General features: G+C 36.7%; 1 protein-coding gene and 2 pseudogenes across 1 annotated transcript; all 3 read right to left on the bottom strand.

Annotated features, from left to right (window-relative positions):
* Positions 1-753: 753 nt before the first annotated feature.
* Positions 754-2,418, bottom strand: LOC120188444. The gene is made up of 3 exons (XM_039191883.1): positions 2,232-2,418; positions 1,647-2,023; positions 754-1,167 (listed from the first exon to the last, which is right to left on the bottom strand). The coding sequence occupies exons 1-3, from the start codon at positions 2,416-2,418 to the stop codon at positions 754-756; spliced, it is 978 nt and encodes a 325-aa protein (XP_039047814.1).
* A 1,073-nt stretch (positions 2,419-3,491) lies between these two features.
* LOC120188389 lies at positions 3,492-5,868 on the bottom strand (annotated as a pseudogene).
* A 2,584-nt stretch (positions 5,869-8,452) lies between these two features.
* Positions 8,453-19,855, bottom strand: LOC120188443 (annotated as a pseudogene).
* Positions 19,856-21,122: the final 1,267 nt, after the last annotated feature.

Genomic DNA, 21,122 nt, shown 5'->3' with positions numbered 1-21,122 from the left:
CCACGCTCGTAGCGCTTGTTTTAGGCCGTAAAGAGCCTTTTTCAGCTTGCACACTTTTTCTTCTTTTCCTTAGATAATAAATTCGAGAGGTTGCTCAATAAAAATTTCCTCATCGAGTTCGCCATTGAGGAAGGCTGACTTAACATCAAGTTGATAAATCTTCCATTGCTCTTGTGTTGCTAAAGCAATCAAAGTTTTCACTGTGTCAAGTCTTGCAACAGGAGAAAATGTATCTCCATAGTCAATTCCTGCCTCCTGGGAGTATCATTTGATGACTAGTCTAGCCTTGTACTTGCTTATAGAGCCATAAGGATTCAATTTGATCTTGTAGACCCATTTCACGCATATCACTTTGCGATAGTTTTAACCAACTCCCAAGTTTGATTTCTCTTGATCATGCTCATTTTATTTTCCATTGCTTACTGTCACCTTTTGTCTTCAGAAGCCTGCTTATATGTTTGGGGCTCTTCAAATCCAAGGTAGCATTTTTCACATTCCTCATATTTTAATTGAATGACAGAGCATTCTTTATACAAGTCTGGGAGTGAATTTTTACCTTAAGGACCTGTAGCATTTTTACTATCACTAGACTCACCACTATCATCATTAAGTTGAATAGGAGAGGAAAGTGGTGTGTGATTGTCATTGTTATCTTTTTCATTATTCTCATTTCTAGGTTCGTCACTCACTACATCGTTGGGATTAAAAACTAGCACTTAGTTCATTTTTTTCAACATTCTCTTCATCTTGATTCTAGTTTACATCTTTATTAAACTCCACATCTCTACTGATCATGATCTTCTCAGTGTCAAGATTGAAAATTCGATAGCCTTTGGCTTGAGAATCATAGACAAGAAATATTTCTCTTTCAGTCTTTGCATCTAGTTTGTTTTTCTTTTGAGCTGGAATATGAGCATAGCAAATTGAGCCAAATACTCTCAAGTGTTTCACTGATGGTTTTCCTCCAAACCATGCTTTAATCGTAGTTTTATCTTGAGTCGCCTTTGTGAGCAATCTATTCAGCATATATAATGTTGTTCTCACAGCTTCCGTCCTAAATTTCTTTGGTAAATTCTTCTCCATTAGCATGCATCGAGCTATCTCCATAATGGTTCTGTTTTTCTGTTCAGAAACTCCATTTTGCTGAGGTGTAAAACCCACTGTAAGCTGATGCTCAATTTCTTAATCTTCATAGAAAACATCAAATTCTGTAGAAGTATACTCTTTGCCTCGATCTGATCTGAGTTTCTGCAGTTTACACCCACTTCGGGCTTCTACGAGTGCTTTGAATTTTTTGAAGACATTGAAAACTTTTGACTTTTCTTTCATGAAATACACCCATGTCATACGAGTGGAATCATCGATGAAGAGGATGAAATACTTGTTTCCACCAAAAGACAAAGTTCTGTGAGGTCCATAAACATCTGTATAAACTAGTTTCAATTTTTTTATGCTCTCCGAACTTTCTCCTTCGGGAAAGGTAACCTATGTTGCTTTCCAAGTTTACAAGGCTCACATTGATCATTGCTTAAGGAAATTGAAGGAAAGTCTCTCACCATATTTTTCTTTTGAAGTTCACAAAGAGCATGCATATTGAAATGTCCATACCTCCTGTTCCATAGCCATGTATCATTCGAGTGAGTTACATGTGTTCCTTCTGCTGCAGAATCCCATTTCAAAGCAAAGCTTTTGTTTTCCATAGGGAAATTTGAAATCTCTTTTTTCTCTAGGCCCATTATAGTACATTTACAAAGCTTTTGTAAACTCTCACTCAAATCTAGAACAAGGAGAACATCATTAATGTATTTTGTACATTTCTTTGTTTGTACAACAATCGTGCCTTTTCCAGTGGACTTTACCACAACTCTGTTCCCCATGCGAACTGGAAATTTGATTGAAGAGTCAAGCTTGTTGAATGTGCTTGAATCATTTTTCATGTGAGAAGTGCACCCACTGTCAACCAACCATTTATCTTTGCTTCCACTAGAGGTGAAAGCTTGTCGTGCATAAAACAAGGAGTCTTCTGCTTCATTGGAAATGAGTATGTGATTGTTATGCCTTTTGTTTGTGCATGTGATCTTTCTCCAAATGGCCAAATTTATTGCAGTAATTGCATTTTGACTTCCCCTTGTGATAACATTTTTTTTCTAGGTGATTCGTTTTATTACATATGCCACAAGCAAGATACTTGTCTTTTGATTATGGTTGCTCCTTCCTTGTTCTTGAACCACCTTGATTCTTTTGATTGTTCCCCTTATTGTTTGAGGATTTCTGTTGTTGCTTTGAAGGAAAAACAGTTTCAGAAGATCTGTTTTCTTCATTCTTACTGAATTTGTGCTCATGGGCAAGTAAAGAACCCATTAACTCCGTCACACTGAACGTTGTTACATCTTTTGATTCAACGATGATGGTGGACATCGTATTGAACTTTCTATCCAGAGATCCTAAGATCTTTTGCACTATTTTTGAATGTAAGATATCCTCCCCATATATCTTCATTCGGTTACAACTTCCATGAATCTAGAAGTGTAACCTTTGATATCCTCATTTTCCTTCATCTTCATGTTATCATATTGACTCATCAAAGTGTTGAGTTGAATATTTCTGAATTTTTCATCACCATGGAACTCCTCCTGGAGAAGTCTCCACGTTTCTTTTGCGGAAGAGATTCATGATTTTGGGGAAAATTGTATCTAAGACACAATTGATGATATAAGATAAGGCTCTTGCATCCTTCATCTCATTACCGCTGAACTTTTTCAATTCTACATCAGTGTACTGCACATCTTTGTTTTTCTCTTCGTAACAAGTCTCCACGATCTCCCATAATTCACTTACTTTAAGAAAAAGCTTCATTTTAATGCACCAATAATCATAGTTATCCCCCGTGAAGATAGGATGTGATGGCATAGAAGTTGATATGGAAGAGGTTGACGTTGAAGTCATACTTCAACTGTTCAAATTCTTCTTCTTCCTTACTTCTATTCCCTTTGAGTTTATTTGTGATTTCTAGGCTCTTAAGACCATATGACTCTTGATACCAATTGTTGGAGCAAAGTAGGGAAAATATAGAGAAAAGTAGAGGAAAAGAAGTAGAAGTATAGAGAATTCTGACTTTGATTGATGTTTTTGTATATTTATTTGATGAGTACAAGAGTTCTTTATATAGGAGTGAGGGATACCTTATAATAATTGTGATACAATGAATAGTCACAACCTTTTGGCATTTCAACTACTCCTATCAACTCTAGACACTTCATCTTCTCTGAATTAAACTTGAAATATTCATGAATATAATTTATTAAGTTAAAAGGTCTCATTTACTAACAAACCTCCATATTAAGATGACTTGGTGCTTCGTGAGTGAATGGATGCTTCTAAAATGTACTGTTTAATTGTGGTATTCTCTTTCAGTCTACCTTCCTTGATTAAGAATTAGTTTTAAAGCTAAAGCATAATAAAATTAAATAAAGTAATAATATACGTTTAATTGAGCTGGATTTCAGATTTAAGTAATTAAGCAATTTCCTGGGAAGCGTTGAGTATCATCCCAAAGGCAGTCTCGATAGACGACTTGAACTTGGTGGGATCTATGTAGCCTTTCTCGGTTCCTACTGCAACCCTCAGTTTTCCCATGTAACTCATCATTGTTATGGTTAGACTCTGCAAAGTTCACAATCATCCTTCAAAACCAAATATATTTCCATATCATTCATTTTCAGCAAAATTTTCTAAACAAACCTGAGGCACGCCGACCACCATAAAGTACAAGCCTTTCACCGGATGATCGGCCAATGCCATTTGCTCCACCGGTCCGATCACATTCGAGATCGTCATGCTTGAGTTCTTTAATGTGCTGTGGATGTATTTTGCCGTTGCCTGTCACACATGCAACTGTAAATTTCCATAGTTGGGATATGATAATTGTAAGTAATGCAAACAGTTGGTATCTTAGGCAAGGTGAGTTTGTTAATTATATTTAGAAGTGATTGTACTGAGTAGTTGTCCGTTGATAATTTTAACCTTTTATCGTTTATATAGAAAATATATGTCTTCTTTCCAAGTGAAATACAATTGGATGGTTCGTTTCTTTTTTTTTTCTCGGGAATTCTTCGCAGATTTTACATATTTATTTCTTACGAAATTCGAAAAGGTGTTAATCTTGAGAAAAACATCTACTTTTAAAATTAGATCAATCTAAACGAAATTATTTCTAAGACAATAATATGTACACATTTTTATTATTATTTGCAAATCAATACCAGCATTTTTATTTTGTAGTAGTCATATTTTCTAGTAATGTGGAAAGAAGTATTACATACCTCAGGGCCTGTATATTTCCTCAAACACTCCAGAAGCTGACCAGTAAGAAAAACAGCACTGGAGTTTCGCTTTCTCTGGATGAGTTTCTTTGTTTTCCAAACAAAATCAAGCGGATGGCAAGATTCGGCACTGCTTAATTCAGGCAATGAAACATGTAAGAACCCGAACTGGTTTCCCCATGCCGACTCTGCGTCGGGTTTGACCATCTCCTTCACCGATTTGTACCCTCCGATGGTCCTAGTATTGAGCAGCACAAGTGCTGTCGTATGTTCATTGTTCATCTTATTGCTTCCTCCAACAGTTCCTTGCATGTATAATCGAGTCCCCAAGAATATTATCCCCGTTATTACATCATTTATTGTCTGTTAATGAGCCCAAAAACCAAAAAGAGTAAGATTAAGAACAGAAAACTGGTTTTAAGGCATAAATCCCGGCACTACCTTTGTGTGAACGAAAGGACGTGGATGAATAAACATAAACAACGAAAACATAAAGATAAAGATATCATTTTGATTTTCCCAAGAAAAAAGTTGGTGGAAAACTGCAGGTTCTTAAATGCATTGTAATATAATAATATATTCCATATATATCTCAATATTGGTCATTTCAATTCAATAGACAATAGTTGGACAGATTGAATTAAAACAATTAATGAGTTATTTAATGTGCATGTGAGATGAAAAAACATACCACTCCAAGCTTGGTCTTGATTTGTTTGATGTGATGAAGAGAAAATGACATTGTTGAGACAAGAACAGGCTTGAACTCTACCCCGGTAACCCCCAGATCTTATCATGCTTTTATCATCTTCAACGTACGTGCTTTTCAACAGGCTCCACCCAAAATCTGATACGGTGTTGAAAGCTGACCATAAAACATTGGGAATGTTTTTGAAAAAGCTGTTGTTTTCGAGAGAAAGTTTTGTGGTTGGGGCAGAAGTAAGCGATGGAAATGTCAATGGAACCGTGGGATTCTCAGCCCTTTGTAGACAAGAAAGAAGAGCTCCCATGAGAGAATACCCGTCACCCAGTGAATGATGGAGCTTGAATATCAGATTACCAGCTGCGTTGCTGGTCGGGTACTTGATGATATGAATGTTCCACAGTGGCCGGTTATGTGGGAGTTGTTCCATTGCAATCTTCGACAGATAGTCTCTTAGATGAGTGTCGTATGATCCAGGAGATAATCCAGGTGGAAAAACAGGGATATTTACATGATCTTCCAGCTTTACTTCAACCTTCTTCCACTTCTTTACACCATTCTCGTCATTAACCTGTAGTTTCCCATGTTAAATTAGCACCATTGAAAGAGCACAATGAATAAGCTTAAGAATATAGTGTATACCATGACGGAGGAGAAGCGAGGATTGATCGGAAGGAAGACATCTCGAAGCAAAGACAAGGTCGGGGAATCATCGATAGGGATATCGGAGTCCAAAACGGCAAGAACGCAAATGGAGAGCACTGAGCTGTTGAAATACTGTCCGGTGGGACTCACCGGCTCTGAATACTCATCATTTTCTTCTACATTCAAGTCTTTCACCATGATGATTATAACTCTGAATGCTAATATATCTATGAAACAACTGCAAATATTGCTTGAGTTGAGGCTCACTGGAATTGGGTTGTCATATTTATTTGGTGTATACATTTATAGAAGGTGGCAATTCCCATGAGATTCAAGCTTGTATGATAGATGTACAATGTTGGGTTGTTCGATAATTTACTTTTCAGCTTTCATTAGTTATCGCTGTGGGGGTAGACGGTCATCATAAATATATTGTTTTCATCCGTATAGGCAGCCAAACTTTATTGTTACTACATTGTTATTAATGGTACTTTGGTCACGGAATGAAAATTACTTGTTAAAATTAATATACAAATCAAATAATTTTAGTGATTAAAAGAATAATTGTTAATTTTAGAGATTTTGAATTTGAACATGTTATTTATAAGGTTGATTGAACGATTATTATTAAATAATTAAAAATCTATCAAATAAATACTACATAATAATCACCTAAAGTATTCAAATATTTGTCTAATTAATTACCATTTGACTATTCTACTGTATTCTTTGTAACTTCGATCCCTTTTCATTAAATTAATCTGGACAAATTAAATACCAAAGGGCCAAACTATTTATCTTTATACATTCTCTAATTAATATTTCAACTACATTTATTAATTTAATTATTAAGAAAGTGCGATCTTCATATATTTCTTTATAAATACTAAACTTAATCTTAATCCTATCAGATAATTGTACGATCACATGATTATATAACTCTTACCTAATAATATGGATAGTAGGGGAAAAAAGGGTAAATTAACAAACTCGTCCTAATCTTTTTTAAAGAGTCGCAATCTTATTTGAATACAAATAAAATGAATAGATCCTTCGAATTTAATCTAAAATCAAAATTTTATATTTACACTCGTACTTAATTTTTCGCACATACAATCTTCATTTAAATACTCATAATTTAAACTATCAATATCAATTCAAATTGTGTTAGAATAATAAAATGATTTAACAATTTACTCGTATTTTTTTATTTCGATTAATACCAATTCAAGCGAGAGAAAATCAAACAATTCTTAAATTTAAAAATTTGACTTGACTCGGGCATCCCTTAGTAATATTATATATTCATTTACGTTCATTTATTTATTTTTACTTTGGTACATATAAACTATTATAATATTTTATTTAAAAAAAATTATAATCTACTTTTTCTTGGAAATCGTAAAATGGGGAAATCACTAAATTTGCTCCAAGACAGGATAATTGTGGTGAAATAAATTGGGTCATTAATTGGGCGGTCATTCTCCACCTCGCGGCCACGCTTTTCATTATTTCTCGTGCTCTACCTTTTGTCGAGCGTTGTAACTTACGACGTAAATTACTTATTTGGTCACCCGTCTATTATTTAATTTTAATTTTGGTGACTCAGTTATTATTTTTCTTAAATCATATCTACTGTTACATTTTAATTTTGTTTTTGTCATCGATTGTTAAAATTAATGATGATGTTAATGTGATACTCTTTTTAATATTGGTGCAAAATTATATTGTGGTGATACATCAATATCACAGTTAATTTTTTAACATTGGATAATCAAAACAGAATCAAAACGTAATGTTATGTATGATTTTGAAAAAATAAATAAATAATGACCAAAATAGAAACTAAATAATAAATGGATGACTGATAAAATAGTTTACCCTAACTAATGACCTTAACTCCACATTTTCTTTTCTAAATTATATACGCCAAAAATTATAAACAATATAGGATTAACTACTTAGATCATCTAATTTTAATGACATTTTCATTTTGGTCAATGTTTCTTTTTCCAATTTGGTCCTTATTGTTAGAGACCGACACAATTCGATATTATTTGATGAGAGGATCATTTAAAATGTCGAAATTTATGAGTAAAATAATAAATTATATATATATATATATATATATATATATATTAAAAATATAATAATTTTATTATTATTTCCATTTAAATTTTTTAAATTTTTAATATTTTTGAGGGAAGTCATGGCCTCCACAAATCCCTTCTATCTTCTACCATTGGTTAGAGAAATCATTTATTTTAGTCATTTGAGCGTTAAAATCCCAGCAATAAGAATAAGAATAAGAAATTATCCAGATAATCACCCAATATTTGGGAAATATTCATTTCAGTCACTAATTTTCATGGGCTGCACTAATTTCTGTGTATTCCAAGCCTTTTTTTTTTGTATAATTATATCTTAGTCCGAGCTATGTTTTGATACATATGTTATTGTCATGTTTTAAGTGTGTTATAATTTTATTTTGTGAGTACTTACTTAGCTTGAGTGTATATATATGTGTATGCGTGTGTGCATGCGCGTGTTTAGCATACTAATGGATTTATAAAAGCATGGATGAATAAAGTTTGATGCTTAAAATCTGTAAATTTCGCATTCTAGCTTCAGAGTTTTGAAATTGCTGAAGTGGTCATGAAACTCTTATTTTTTAGTTTCGATACTTAGAGCATAATAGGTTTCGGAGTTTTGATACTTGAAGGACAAAGTCTTGAAACTTCCTGAATAGTGTGTTTAGAAGTTTCGATACTCCTTGTTTTAACTAAGCAACTTCAGCCTCCATTATCATCTCAAAAGCGTGCTCGATAGATGACTTCAACTTTCCGGGATCTATGTAGCCTTTCTAGCTCGGTTCCAATTGCAACCCTCAGCTTCCCCATGTAACTCACCACTGTTGTCACTAAACTCTGCAAAGTGCAAAATCTCCATCAATGTGTATCTATATATAATACATAAGTTTTAGCAAAATCTGTATCGCAAACAAACCTGAGGCGAGCTAGCCATCATAAAATACAAGCTTTTGATTGGATGATTGGCCAACGCCATTTGTTCCAACGGTCCAATCAGATTTGTGATTCCCAAGCTGGAGTTTCTTCATGTGCTCTGGATGTATTTGGCTGCTGTCTGCTATATATGATCTATTAGTATATTCACAACAAACCTGAGATTCAAGTTAAAACTTACAAGAATTAATATATATACCTCGGGGCCTCTATATTTCCCCAAACACTCTAGAAAGCGACCGGTAAGAAAAAAACAACTCCCGAGTTTCGTTTTCTCTGGATAACCTTGTGTGCTTTCCGAACAAAATCAAGCATATTGCAGGATTCGACACTTTTTAATTCTGGTAATGAAACATGCAAGAACGAGAACTTGTTTCCACATGCTTTGTCAGCACCTGGTTTGAGCATCTCCTTCACCGACTTGTAATCTCGAATGGCCCTTGTATTCAGCAGCACAAGTGTTGTTGAACGTTCATTACTCTTCTTACTGCTTTCTCCATCCGTTCCTTGCATGTATGATCGAGCCCGAGGAAAACTATTCCCACAATTACATCATTTATCGTCTGTTTAGTGACCCCGAAAGAGAAAGGAAGCGAGTTTATACAAACAAAAGCTTACTGAGATAGTTATTACTTAGTACCAGAAACATACCACTCCAAGCTTGTTCTTGATTTGTTTGATGTGATCAAGTGAAAATGTAATTGTTGAAATTACAAATGGCTTGAACTCTGATGAATTACTCAATCAAAAAGCAAAGAATTTTATTAATGTAATAACAGACTGCGTTTAACAATACACAATTATCATGTATATATACAAAATATTTTAGAGGTTTCTTTTTTTTACCCTCAACTGCACTTAACAGAAATTTGTTAAACCTAACAAATTCTAGCTGATTTCTTAACAACTTATCACCAGCTTAGCTATTCTTACAGCAATACTCACTCACTGCACGTGTCATAGCTCTAATATTCTTCCCGCTTCTTTTCCTTCTGTTGTTTAGTTTTGCTGGACACAAACTTTGGCTCGAAAGCTTTCAAACGCAGCCTTCGACAATGGCTTTGTAAAACCATCAGCATCTTGATGCAAGGTTGGCACGTAGTTAACACAAAGTTGACCTGCTGTAACTTTTTCACGTACAAAATATATGTCTAGCTCAACGTGCTTCGATTGAGCATGATACACATGATTGGCACTTAAGGCCACTGTGCTGGAGTTGTCACACCAAATAACTGGTGTACATATTTGTGGAACACCAAGATCATTTAACAAGGCAGTCACCCAAGTTATGTCTGCAGTAGCATCTGCAACGCTCTTGTATTCTGCTTCCATAGTAAACCTCGAGACAATTTTTTGTTTCCTCGACGACCAAGCAACCAAACACGATCCCAAAAACACTCCATGTCCTGATATGGATCGACGATCGTCAATGCTAGAGCCCCAATCTGCATCAGCAAAAGCTAAAACATCTAAACTAGCTGCTGAAGCAGAAAAACGAAGACCATAATCTAAAGTGGCAGCCAAGTATTGCAAGATTCTTTTAACTGCAGTAAAGTGAGACTCTCTAGGGGAGTTCATGAATTGTGAAACTCGCCCAACACTGAAAGAAATGTCAGGCCTTGTATGACACACATAAAGGAGAGATCCAACCACACTTCGATATTCAGTTGCATTTCGAACTAAATCACCCTCCTCATGCGAGAGTTTATAGGACATAATCATCGGGGTATTGCAGCCAGTAGCATTCAACATACCTATTTTTTCTAAAAGTTCCAACACAAACTTCTTTTGATTCAAGAACACAGCCTCCTTAGAGCGCTTAACCTCAATTCCCAGGAAGTAGCTCAACTCCCCCAGATCTTTTAATGAAAATCTGTCTTTTAGCAAGACCACAACTTCTTCAACATCATTCAAGGACTATCCTGTAATGACTATGTCATCAACATACACCAGTATGACTCCACAAGATGTGAGCTTATGGAATAGTGAAGGATCAACTCGAGACACATTGAAATGAATTTGCAGCAGGTTCTGCTTTAACTTCTCATGCCAGTTCCTTGGCGCTTGTCTAAGCCCATATAAGGCTTTCTGAAGTTTACAAACAAGTGGCTTTCCATGCTCATCCATCTTTTCGAAGCCTGGGGGCTGCTGCATGTACACATCCTCGAGCAGCTCCCTGTTGAAAAAGGAGTTATTTATGTCAACGTGCCTAAGTTTCCAGCCATTATGTACAACAATAGCGAGAATTATGTTAAAGGTTGAAAATCGGACAACAGGACTAAATGTCTCTTTGAAGTCACAGCCAGGAACTTGTGAAAAACCTTTTGCAACTAACCATGCTTTGTATCGCAACACGGAGCCATCTGAATTGCATTTTACTTTGAACAACCATTTGCAACAAACTGGAGTTCGGCCTTCTGGAAGACTAACAAGAACCCACATGTTGTTTTTGAGCAATGCATCATATTCATCTTGAATTGCCTATTTCTAATGCACCACCTGAAACGCCTCATGAATCGAGCCTGGAACATCTTCAGTGCATTCAGCCGCATATGCTCTTGGCTTAAAAACACCACATCAACTGCGTGTCATCATATGATGAACACGTTGTGGAGCAGAAAGAACTCTACTTGAGGAAGGCACAGAAACTGCAACAGTCAAGGAAGGCACAAAAACTTCAGGAATTGGATTAGCAGCAGACAAAATTGTATTGTCCATATTATGAGCTAGATCAGGGGTATCATCTCTAGTCCCAGATAGAGACCCATATTGTTGAGGGCTATGAGAACCATCGTTACCAGAATTACTTTCAGACCTTAATGAAGATTCAGACTGCTGACATGTGTGAGAGCCATCATTATTTGTAGACTCCAGGGGAAATGTTGTTTCATCATTATTCCTTGCAGCACTTAATGGCGATGCACATGCTAGCCGAGATGTAGATTGGAACACAATTTGTTTAGGATTAGCTACTAAGCTCAGTGAGGGTGATAGAGTAGAGGACACATTCGAAGCATGCTCTTCACTGCTGATTGTACCTGAAAAAGGAAACACGTGTTCATTAAAAACCACATGACGAGAAATATACACGCGGCCATCTAGAACCAAACACTGATATCCTTTATGCTGTGGACTGACACCCAAAAATACACATGCTCAAGAGCGAAATGCAAGCTTGTGATTCTGAAATGGTCTCAAATGGGGAAAGCACTGGCATCTAAAAACTCGCATCATAGTATAATCTGGTGGCTTTTGCATTAATTTTTCAAAAGGTGATACCCCTTGAAGAACTCTCGTGGGTAGCTTATTAATTAAGTAGACAACAGCTATAACCGCATAAGACTGGTATTTTATTGGCATAGCAACTTGAGCCAACAACACCAGGGCAAGCTCGATAACATGGTTGTGCTTTCTTTCAACAACACAGTTTTGTTCAGACGTATGTGGACAGCTTAGCCTATAAATAATACCACACTTAGCCAAGAAGGAAGACAGGCTGCGAAATTCACCCCCTAATCGCTTTGGACAACCTTAATTGAACAACCAAACTGTTTATTAACTAGCTTTTGAAATAAATCAAAGGCTAAAACAATCTCATCTTTAGTCTTCAAAAGGTATAACCAGGTGTGTCTAGTAAATGCATCAACAAAGGATACATAGTATCAAAAGCCATTAGAGGAAATATGAGGGGGTCCCCATAAATCAGTAAACACAAGCTCAAATGGAGAAGAAAATACTGTTTTTGATTCAACAAAAGGCATTTTGTGACTCTTGCCCATATAGCAAGCAATACACTCCTTATTTACATCAAACTTAAATTTGACACAAAGTGTAGAAGACAACGTAACTAGAGTATGAAATGCAGGATAGCCAAGGCGCCTATGCCAAAGCTCATCAGCAGAACCTTTCATGGAGACAGTATGCACTTCAGCTGCATGAGTAGTACAATCTTTGGAATTCATTGCAAAGGAGTAAAACCCGCCATTCTCTTTTCCTTGAAGTAAAACACAACCAGTCTTTTCATCACGAACACAACACCGATTAGCATGAAACTCTAGAAACACATCGTTGTCCCTAGCAGGCTTCGATACGGAAGGTTTTTAGTAATTTGGGGCACATGTAATAAATCTTTGAGTAGAAGAGCACGAGAGGAAGAAGGAACAGATGACTGACCAACCATATTAACACCAAGATGCATACCATTGCCAACAACAATTTTACCTGGGCCATGGAACTCAGACGGGTTCATGATATTCGATGCTTCGGAGGTGACATGGTGTGTCGCACCAGAATCCACTACCCACCTATTAAAACTGTTACTGGCATTAACCGTGTTTGCTTGGGGCAGACTCGAGGAGCCTGGTCGATTTTTACCACATCATTCGCATGTATCGTTAGAGGAGGTATATGAATCATTCCTGTAGGAAGCTCGATTATCGATTGTAACACAGGAAAATTCTTTATCAAACCTATGCCAACAACAGTCTACTAGGTGGCCGATCTTGCCACACAATTGGCACCGTAAGTGCGACCTACCTCTGCCTCTGCCATTATTTACTTGAGACCCAGTAAGATAATTGGCTCGTTGGTCAGCATGAGTATTAGGAAAAGAGGAGCCACGTCCTTCTCCCTGAGCAATATGAGCACTCATGGGTAACACTTCATTATGCTCATCAAAACCTGCAAGTTGCATTTCAGCATCAAGCAACATAATATAGATGTTATCAAGGGTTAGAGTATCTTTTATTGTAGTTATAATAGCCATAAATGACTGATATTCACAAGAGAGGCCTTTTAGAATACTGGCAATGCGTTCGACAGAAGGAACCGGGCTGCCACACGATTCCAAGGCATCACAGACCTCTTTGACTCGCGTAAGATAAACTCTCATAGTATCACCTCCTTTTTTCAGAGACTGCAGTATGTAATGAAGATTCATTACAGCCGTCGTTGATCGAGTCGAGAAAAACTGTAGTACTGTGGTCCAAACAGCTGAAGCAGATTCGGCTCCAATAAACTGAGGAAGAAGCGGTGCACTGATGGTAGAAATAAGCCAAGAAGCCAGTGCACTATCTTGTGCAACAAAATCTTTGTACTCTTCATTAATCCGAACATCGCCATTATCGTCAACCACCGTTTCTGGTGGCGTTGCAGCTGCACCAGTAAGTAGACGCTTCAATCGATGGTTACGGACTGTAACTAGCACCTGCTGCTTCCAAAGCAGAAAATTCATTTCGTCGAGCATTACATTAACCTTCTAATGAGAGAAGGTCTTTGAGTTCTGCAATGGAAATTCCATGACCAAACTTTGCACAGCAGAAGAAAGCTAATAGGGGCCAGGAACACCAGCGATTGATACCATGATGAATTACTCAATCAAGAAGCAAAGAATTTTATTAATGAAATAACATACTGCGTTTAACAATACACAATTATCATGTATATATATATATATATATATATATATATATATATATAATATTTTAGAGGTTTCTTAACAGCTTATCACCAGCTCAACTATTCTTGCAGCAATACTCACTCACTGCACGTGTCATAGCTCTAATAAACTCTACCACGGTATTCCCAGATCTTATCATACTTCTATCATCTTCAACATAAGTGCTTTTAAGCAGGCTCCACCCAAAATCTGATAAAATGTCGAAAGCTAACCGTAAAAGTTTGGGAATTTTGGTGAGCATGTTGTTGCTCTCGAGAGAAATATTTTTGGTTGGGGCATGCAAAGGCACTAGGCCATGCTTATATAGGTACATCATAGCTCACACTCTCCAGGCATGCAATCGTAACCAACTCTCAACAAACTCTTAACTGCTCCCAATGTTCTCAATTGTATAACAACCTATAGTTCTAACATTCTCCCTACTTTCTTTTTATTCTCTTCTATTAAACGAAAACACTTGAACTTTAGACCTAAACTACTCAAACAAAGGTCTGGACAACGGCCTAGTAAGCCCATCTACAACCTGGTGACTTGTCGGAACATAGTTAATAACTTGTTTAGCAGCAACCTTCTCTCGCACAAAATGCACATCAAACTCCACATGCTTAGCCTTTGCATGATATACTGGATTGCTACTCATGGCCACATCACCACTATTATCACACCAGATAACTGGCACTCTTTGTTTCACAACTCCCATATCTGAAAGAAGTGCATCAACCCAAGACACCTCTGCTGCTGCATCAACTACACTGCGATACTCAGCTTCCATAGTGGACCTTGAAACTATCTTTTGCTTCTTAGAAGTCAAGGACACAAGATTATCCCCCACAAACACACCGTACCCACAAATAGACTTCATATCATCAAGATTACCACCCCAATTTGCATCAGCAAACACCACTATCTTCATATTCACTCCATATGGAGATATCACTAGGCCATACTCAAGTGTGTCTGCAAGATATCTAAGTATTCTTTTAACATCAACCAGATGACCATTACGTGGTGCATGCATGTATTGAGCTACTTGATTCACACTATAAGTGATATCAGGTCGAGTATGACATGCATATAACAATGCTCCAACGATGGTACGATACTCTCTTGCATCACACAATAGGTCACTAACATCAAACTACAGCTTGCCCAGAACCATAGGCGTTACCACCGAACTGACTTTATCCATACCTATTTTTGTTAACAACTTAAAGACAAATTTGCGTTGACTTAGCACTAACGATCCTCCACACCTTTTAATCTCAATAACAAGAAAGTAACCAAGCTCTCCTAAATCTTTTAATGAGAATGCAAGACTCAACAGACGAACCACATCATTAATTGCTATATTTGAGCTGCCAGTAACCACAATATCATCAACATAAACTAGCATATACGTATAAACACCATTGTTATTGCAAATGAACAACGATGTATCAGCCCTAGACTTAACGAACCCAAGCTGAAGCAGATATTGCTTCAATCGTGTTTGCTAATTCCTAGGCGCTTGTCGAAGACCATGCAACGCCTTGTTCAACTTGCACACAAGCTGGCTGCCATCATCAGCATACTGCTCAAACCCTGGTGGCTGCTGCATGTACACATCCTCATGTAGGTCTCCATTTAAAAACACATTATTTATGTCAATCTTACGCAGCTGCCACTGTCTTGTTACAACTAATGACAAGACCACATGAATTGTAGGAAATTTAATTAATGGACTAAAGGTCTCGGTGAAATCCTACCCTGTCACTTATGAGTAACCCTTGACAACCAAGCGAGCCTTGTATCGCTGAACTGACCCATCTGGATTAGTCTTCAGTCTGAACAACCACTTATACCCTATAATTGATCTCCCAGGTGGTAACTTCATCACAGTCCATGTACCATTACACTGCAACAAATCAAATTCAGCATACTCTGATGCTTTCCAATTGGGAGACTTCAATGCATCATACACATTGGTTGGTTCCACTATTTCTGAAGATATTACATACAACTTAGATATGAAAACACCACACTTTCTCCTCGTGAGCATAAGATGAGTATTTACAGCAGGTACAATAGATACCAAGGATTCTTGCACAACACCATCATCAGCATTGGACAACAAAGGTTCTTGCATAGCATCATCACTATTGTGCATGTCAGTTTGATCACCATAAACCACTACCTCATCAAAACTTACTGCAGGAACAGACTCATCAGTTACTTCAAGTGTTCCACTCCTGAATCACCCTGCACAAAACCATACATCTCTATAGTGTATGTTACTGCTCGTAACTGCTGAACATCAGCTACAATCTCTAGATCAGTTGGCTCTACTCCAAACACCCCACCTGCACCTGTTATAGAAGATTTGTTATCTAGACCTGCAAATGGAAAAACAAACTCATCAAAAACCACGTGGCGAGACACATAAATCCTCCCACTCAATGTAAGGCAAATATACCCTTTGTGTTGTAAGCTATAACCTAAGAAGATGCATACTTGAGACCTAAACTCAAGCTTATGTGTTTGCAACAGTCTCTGATGGGGAAAACACTTGCACCCAAACACTTTCATCGAAGCATAATCTGGTTTCTTCCCAAACAGCTTTTCACATGGTGTCGTACCATTCAATACTTTTGTTGGTAACCTATTAATAGTATACACAACAGTCATGGAAGCATAAAATAATATTGCATAGGCATAGATGCTTGAGCTAACAAGACTAAGGCCAGCTCAATGATATGTTTGTGTTTCATCTCCACAACTCCATTCTGTTCAGAGGTGTGAGGGCATGAAAACCTATGATTGATTCCATCTTGTAGCAAAACACGAGATAAACTCTTGTATTCTCCACCCCAATTGCTTTGGATTGCTTTAATTAAAACACCAAACTGATTCAACACTAACTTTTAAAATAATCGAAATACCATGATAGCTTGAGCCTTGTTTTGCAGAAAATATATCCATGTTGTCTTGAATATGCATCAACAAATGTCAAATAATACTTAAACCCTTTGGAGGCAACATGAGCTGGACCCCAAAGATCAATGAACACTAACTCAAAAGGAGCATAATAAACAACAGTAGAATGAGAAAATGGCAACTTGTGGCTATTGCCAATACACACACATCACACTTTTTATTAACATTTAAAGAGAATGATACATCAATGGCTTTACATGCTCTCACTACAATATTATAACTGGCATGACCTAACCTCCTATGCATATTTCAAATAGACTAGGACCACTAACATCAGCAAGATTAGCTTGAGCTTTGTCACAAACACCTGGCGAGCCAAAATCTGAAAACACATACATACCATCTTTAATCTTCCCTGAAAGTAACACTTCACCCGTAGAGCTATCACAAACATAACACCCATGCACATAAAACTCGAAGTAAACTCCATTGTCCCTAGCACACTTTAAAACCGAAAGTAAGTTGTTTGTTACAATAGGTACATGTAAAAGATCATTCAAAAGCAATAGACGATATGATGACGGTAACACATCACTACCAAACATATTAACTTCTAATGACATACCATTACCCACAACTAGATTACCTGGACCAAAATGCTCAGCTCATTGAGTGATGTTCTTGGATTTAGGTGTAACATGATGCGTAGCACCTGAATCAATCACCCATTGACTTGAACCAGTTGCCAACTCAGCATGAGCATAAGGTAATTCATCTACCTGAGTTGTCCGTGTGACAATACTCACAACTAGAATTTTCCACAACTGTAAAGTTGGCACTAGCTGAACCTTTCTTAGAACGGAACTAACCAACATCATCTTCAACATCATTGACTGTTTCATAGAACCTATACCAACATCGATTAACAAGATGCCCAATCTTTCCACAAAGTTTGCATTGAACACGTGGCCTCCCTCGACCACGTCCTGCAGAACAACCACCAGATTGGAAACAATATGCTGGATTACGATTATCATCACCAACATTGCTTATTGTACCATGAGCAACATGAGCACTTGCAATAACATTTTCTTCTTGAGCGGTAAACCCAACCAGTTGCGTTTCAGCATCAACCAACATAATATAGACTTTATCTAAGGGAAGAGACACACCACTAAACGTTATAACAATCATGAATGGTCGATAATCTCTCAGAAGTCCTTTGAGAATGCTGGTAATATGTTCCACAATAGGAACTGGACTACCACAGGATGCCAAAGCATCACACACTTCCTTAACCCTAGTAAGGAACACCCTCATACTATCATCCCCCTTTCCAAGGGATTACAACTTGCAGTGTAGATTCATAATAGATGTTTTGGATCGATTGGTAACGAATTGCAAGATAATACTCCACACAACAACAACTATTTCTGTACCAACAAGGTGAGGAAGCAAGTGACTACCATTGGTAGATAAGAGCCAGGAAGCCACAACACTATCCTGAGAAACAAAGTCTTCATACACCTCATTAGCAATCAACACACCATGATCATCAGTAACCATCACAGGTGGAGATTGCATTGCATCGGTCAGTAACCTTTCTAAACGATGACTTTTCACAGTAAAAAGGATTTATTGTTTCCATAGCAGGAGGTTTGTCTCATCAAGAACCAGATTCACTTTCTTATTTGTGAACATCACGTTATTTCTTGAAGCAACCTTTAGTCGAGTGAAACACCAGCTTCAAGCAAGAACCACCTTTCAGTTACGCAACAATAAACTATCCAGGACGAATGACGAATGATACCATGTAAAGAATTCTATACTAACATCAAGAACATGATTTCATATTCACTGCTTTTACAAAGGCACTAGGCCATGCTTATATAGGTACATCATAGCTCACTCTCCAGGCATGCAATCGTAACCAACTCTCAACAAAATCTTAACTGCTCCCAACGCTCTCAACTGTATAACAACCTATAGTTCTAACAGGGCAGAAACAAGTGAAGAACATGTCAATGAAACCGAATGGTTGTCAGCTCTTTGTAGACAAGAAAGAAGAGCACTCATTAGAGAATAGCCGTCACCCAGTGAATGATGGATCTTGAATATCAAATTACCAGCTGCGTTGCTGGTCGGGTACTTGATGATATGAATGTTCCACAGTGGTCGGTTATGTGAGAGTTGTTCCATTGCAATCTCCGAAAAATAGTCACTTAGATGAGAGTCGTAAGATTCAGGAGATAATCCAAGAGGAAAAACAAGGACATTTACATGATCTTCCAGCTTTACTTCAACCTTCTTCCACTACTTTACACCATTCTCATCATTAACCTGTTGTTTCTCATGAACAACTCAATAGTTAGCACCATTGAAAGAGCCAAAGAGGACTAATTGCATGAACACCTAGTTGTTTACGGTTTTCATAAATGAAGCCCATTTGAAAACAAAGTAATGGGTTTTGCTGGAGCACTAAAAGGATCTTTTATTAGTAAAGATACATAAATATGCCCAATGAAACTTTCTCTACTCAATCAAACAGTTATTACAGGTTTTCTTATTCAAATATATCAATTATTTATTAAAATAACTCTCTTCGACTGAAATCCAGAAAAGACACATATGGTTGGATTTGGACATACTTTTATGCACATAGCACCCAAACCTAAGAAAAATCCGACTAATTGAACTCACTTTTACGTACCTGAAACTTTAGTGATACACAATTAAGCTGACATTGTAAGAGACTAAAATAAGAAACACGTTCGGTAAATGTTAAAGACATGTTAGCATGAGGTCATGCTAGAGGTGACGGAAATGTGTATGTATAGACATTAACTTTAATCATTCTAAAAAAGTATATGTTTAAATGTTCGAGCCTATAAGGGGACAAAATTCACTTTTAAGGTTTTTTAATTTCCCCCCTTTTCTTTATAAATCATGCAAGTCATTATTAGGGATCAACATGAGATCCAGACTTGATAAGTTCCAGTCTTACTTGTAGGGCCATATTTTTTCTTTAAAAACCAGGTTCGAGTTAGGGTGGGTCGAAATATGGGACATGGATAATCAGAATCTGGTGTCCGTTTCACTGAAAAATATATTGATGTCCACGAATCTAAGTCAAATCATTCGTCTCCTTTGTTTTTGATCTCATTCCTCCACCGTCAAATTAGATCAAAATAAAACTATATCGTTTCCTTCACTAAGAAGAGTCTATTCACTATTAAGATCGTCGAAAAAAATCATCAGTCTATTCACTATTAAAATAACACTTTTTGACTAAAATCCAAAAAAGAAACATATGGTTAGATTTGGAAATAATTTTATGTACATAGCACCCAAACCTAAGAAAAACATGACTAATTGAACGCACTTTTGCATACCTGAACTTTTAGTAATATATGATCAAGTTGACATTGTAAGGGACCAAAATAAAGAAAAATGAAAACTAAAGAAAAATTTAAACATTTTTTATCCGAAAATAAGAAACATGTCCAGTAAAGGTAAAAAATGTGTTAGCATAAACACAAACAGGAGGCGATAGAAACGTGCATGTATAGATATTACCTTCGATTATTCTTAATAGGTGTATGTTTAAAAACCCAAGCCGGACAAAATTCACCTTTAAGGTTTTTTTATTTAATTTTTTCCCTTTTCTTTATAAATCGTACAAGCCATTATCAAGGATGAAAATGAGACTTAGACCGAACAAATTTCAGTTTGACTCAATTTTGTAGGGATATATTTTTCCTTTAAAAACTAGGCTCGAGTTAGGGCGATTCAAAATTTTGGAGAGGGATAATCAGGATTGAGCTTGGATTAGAGTCGGATTTAGAGTAAAAATTCTCTAATCGAAATAATTTACTATAAGAAACATTTTTTAGTTTTAAATCTCATTTTTCCTTCTTCACTCTCTCTCCCACAAATTCTCTTATCTCTTTACTCTAAAATTTATAAAACTTTAAAATCATCACTTGAAATCGGACCAATTGTCATATCGATCATCGTCGTTGGTTTCCATTGAACTCTAAATTTTTTCAAAATCTCCT

Source organism: Hibiscus syriacus, unplaced genomic scaffold (genome assembly GCF_006381635.1).
Source record: "Hibiscus syriacus cultivar Baekdansim isolate YM2019G1 unplaced genomic scaffold, ASM638163v2 tig00116944_pilon, whole genome shotgun sequence".
Lineage (NCBI taxonomy): Eukaryota > Viridiplantae > Streptophyta > Magnoliopsida > Malvales > Malvaceae > Hibiscus > Hibiscus syriacus.
This window is presented reverse-complemented; position numbering and strand designations above follow the sequence as displayed.

Coding starts and splice junctions, on each gene's coding strand:
- LOC120188444 (XM_039191883.1), bottom strand. CDS start 2,418: ATGTCCACCATCATCGTTGAATCAAAAGATGTAACAACGTTCAGTGTG. Junction 2,024..2,231: donor GAACAATCAAAAGAATCAAG/GTGGTTCAAGAA, acceptor CCAATGAAGCAG/AAGACTCCTTGTTTTATGCA. Junction 1,168..1,646: donor CTGCAGCAGAAGGAACACAT/GTAACTCACTCG, acceptor ATTGAGCATCAG/CTTACAGTGGGTTTTACACC.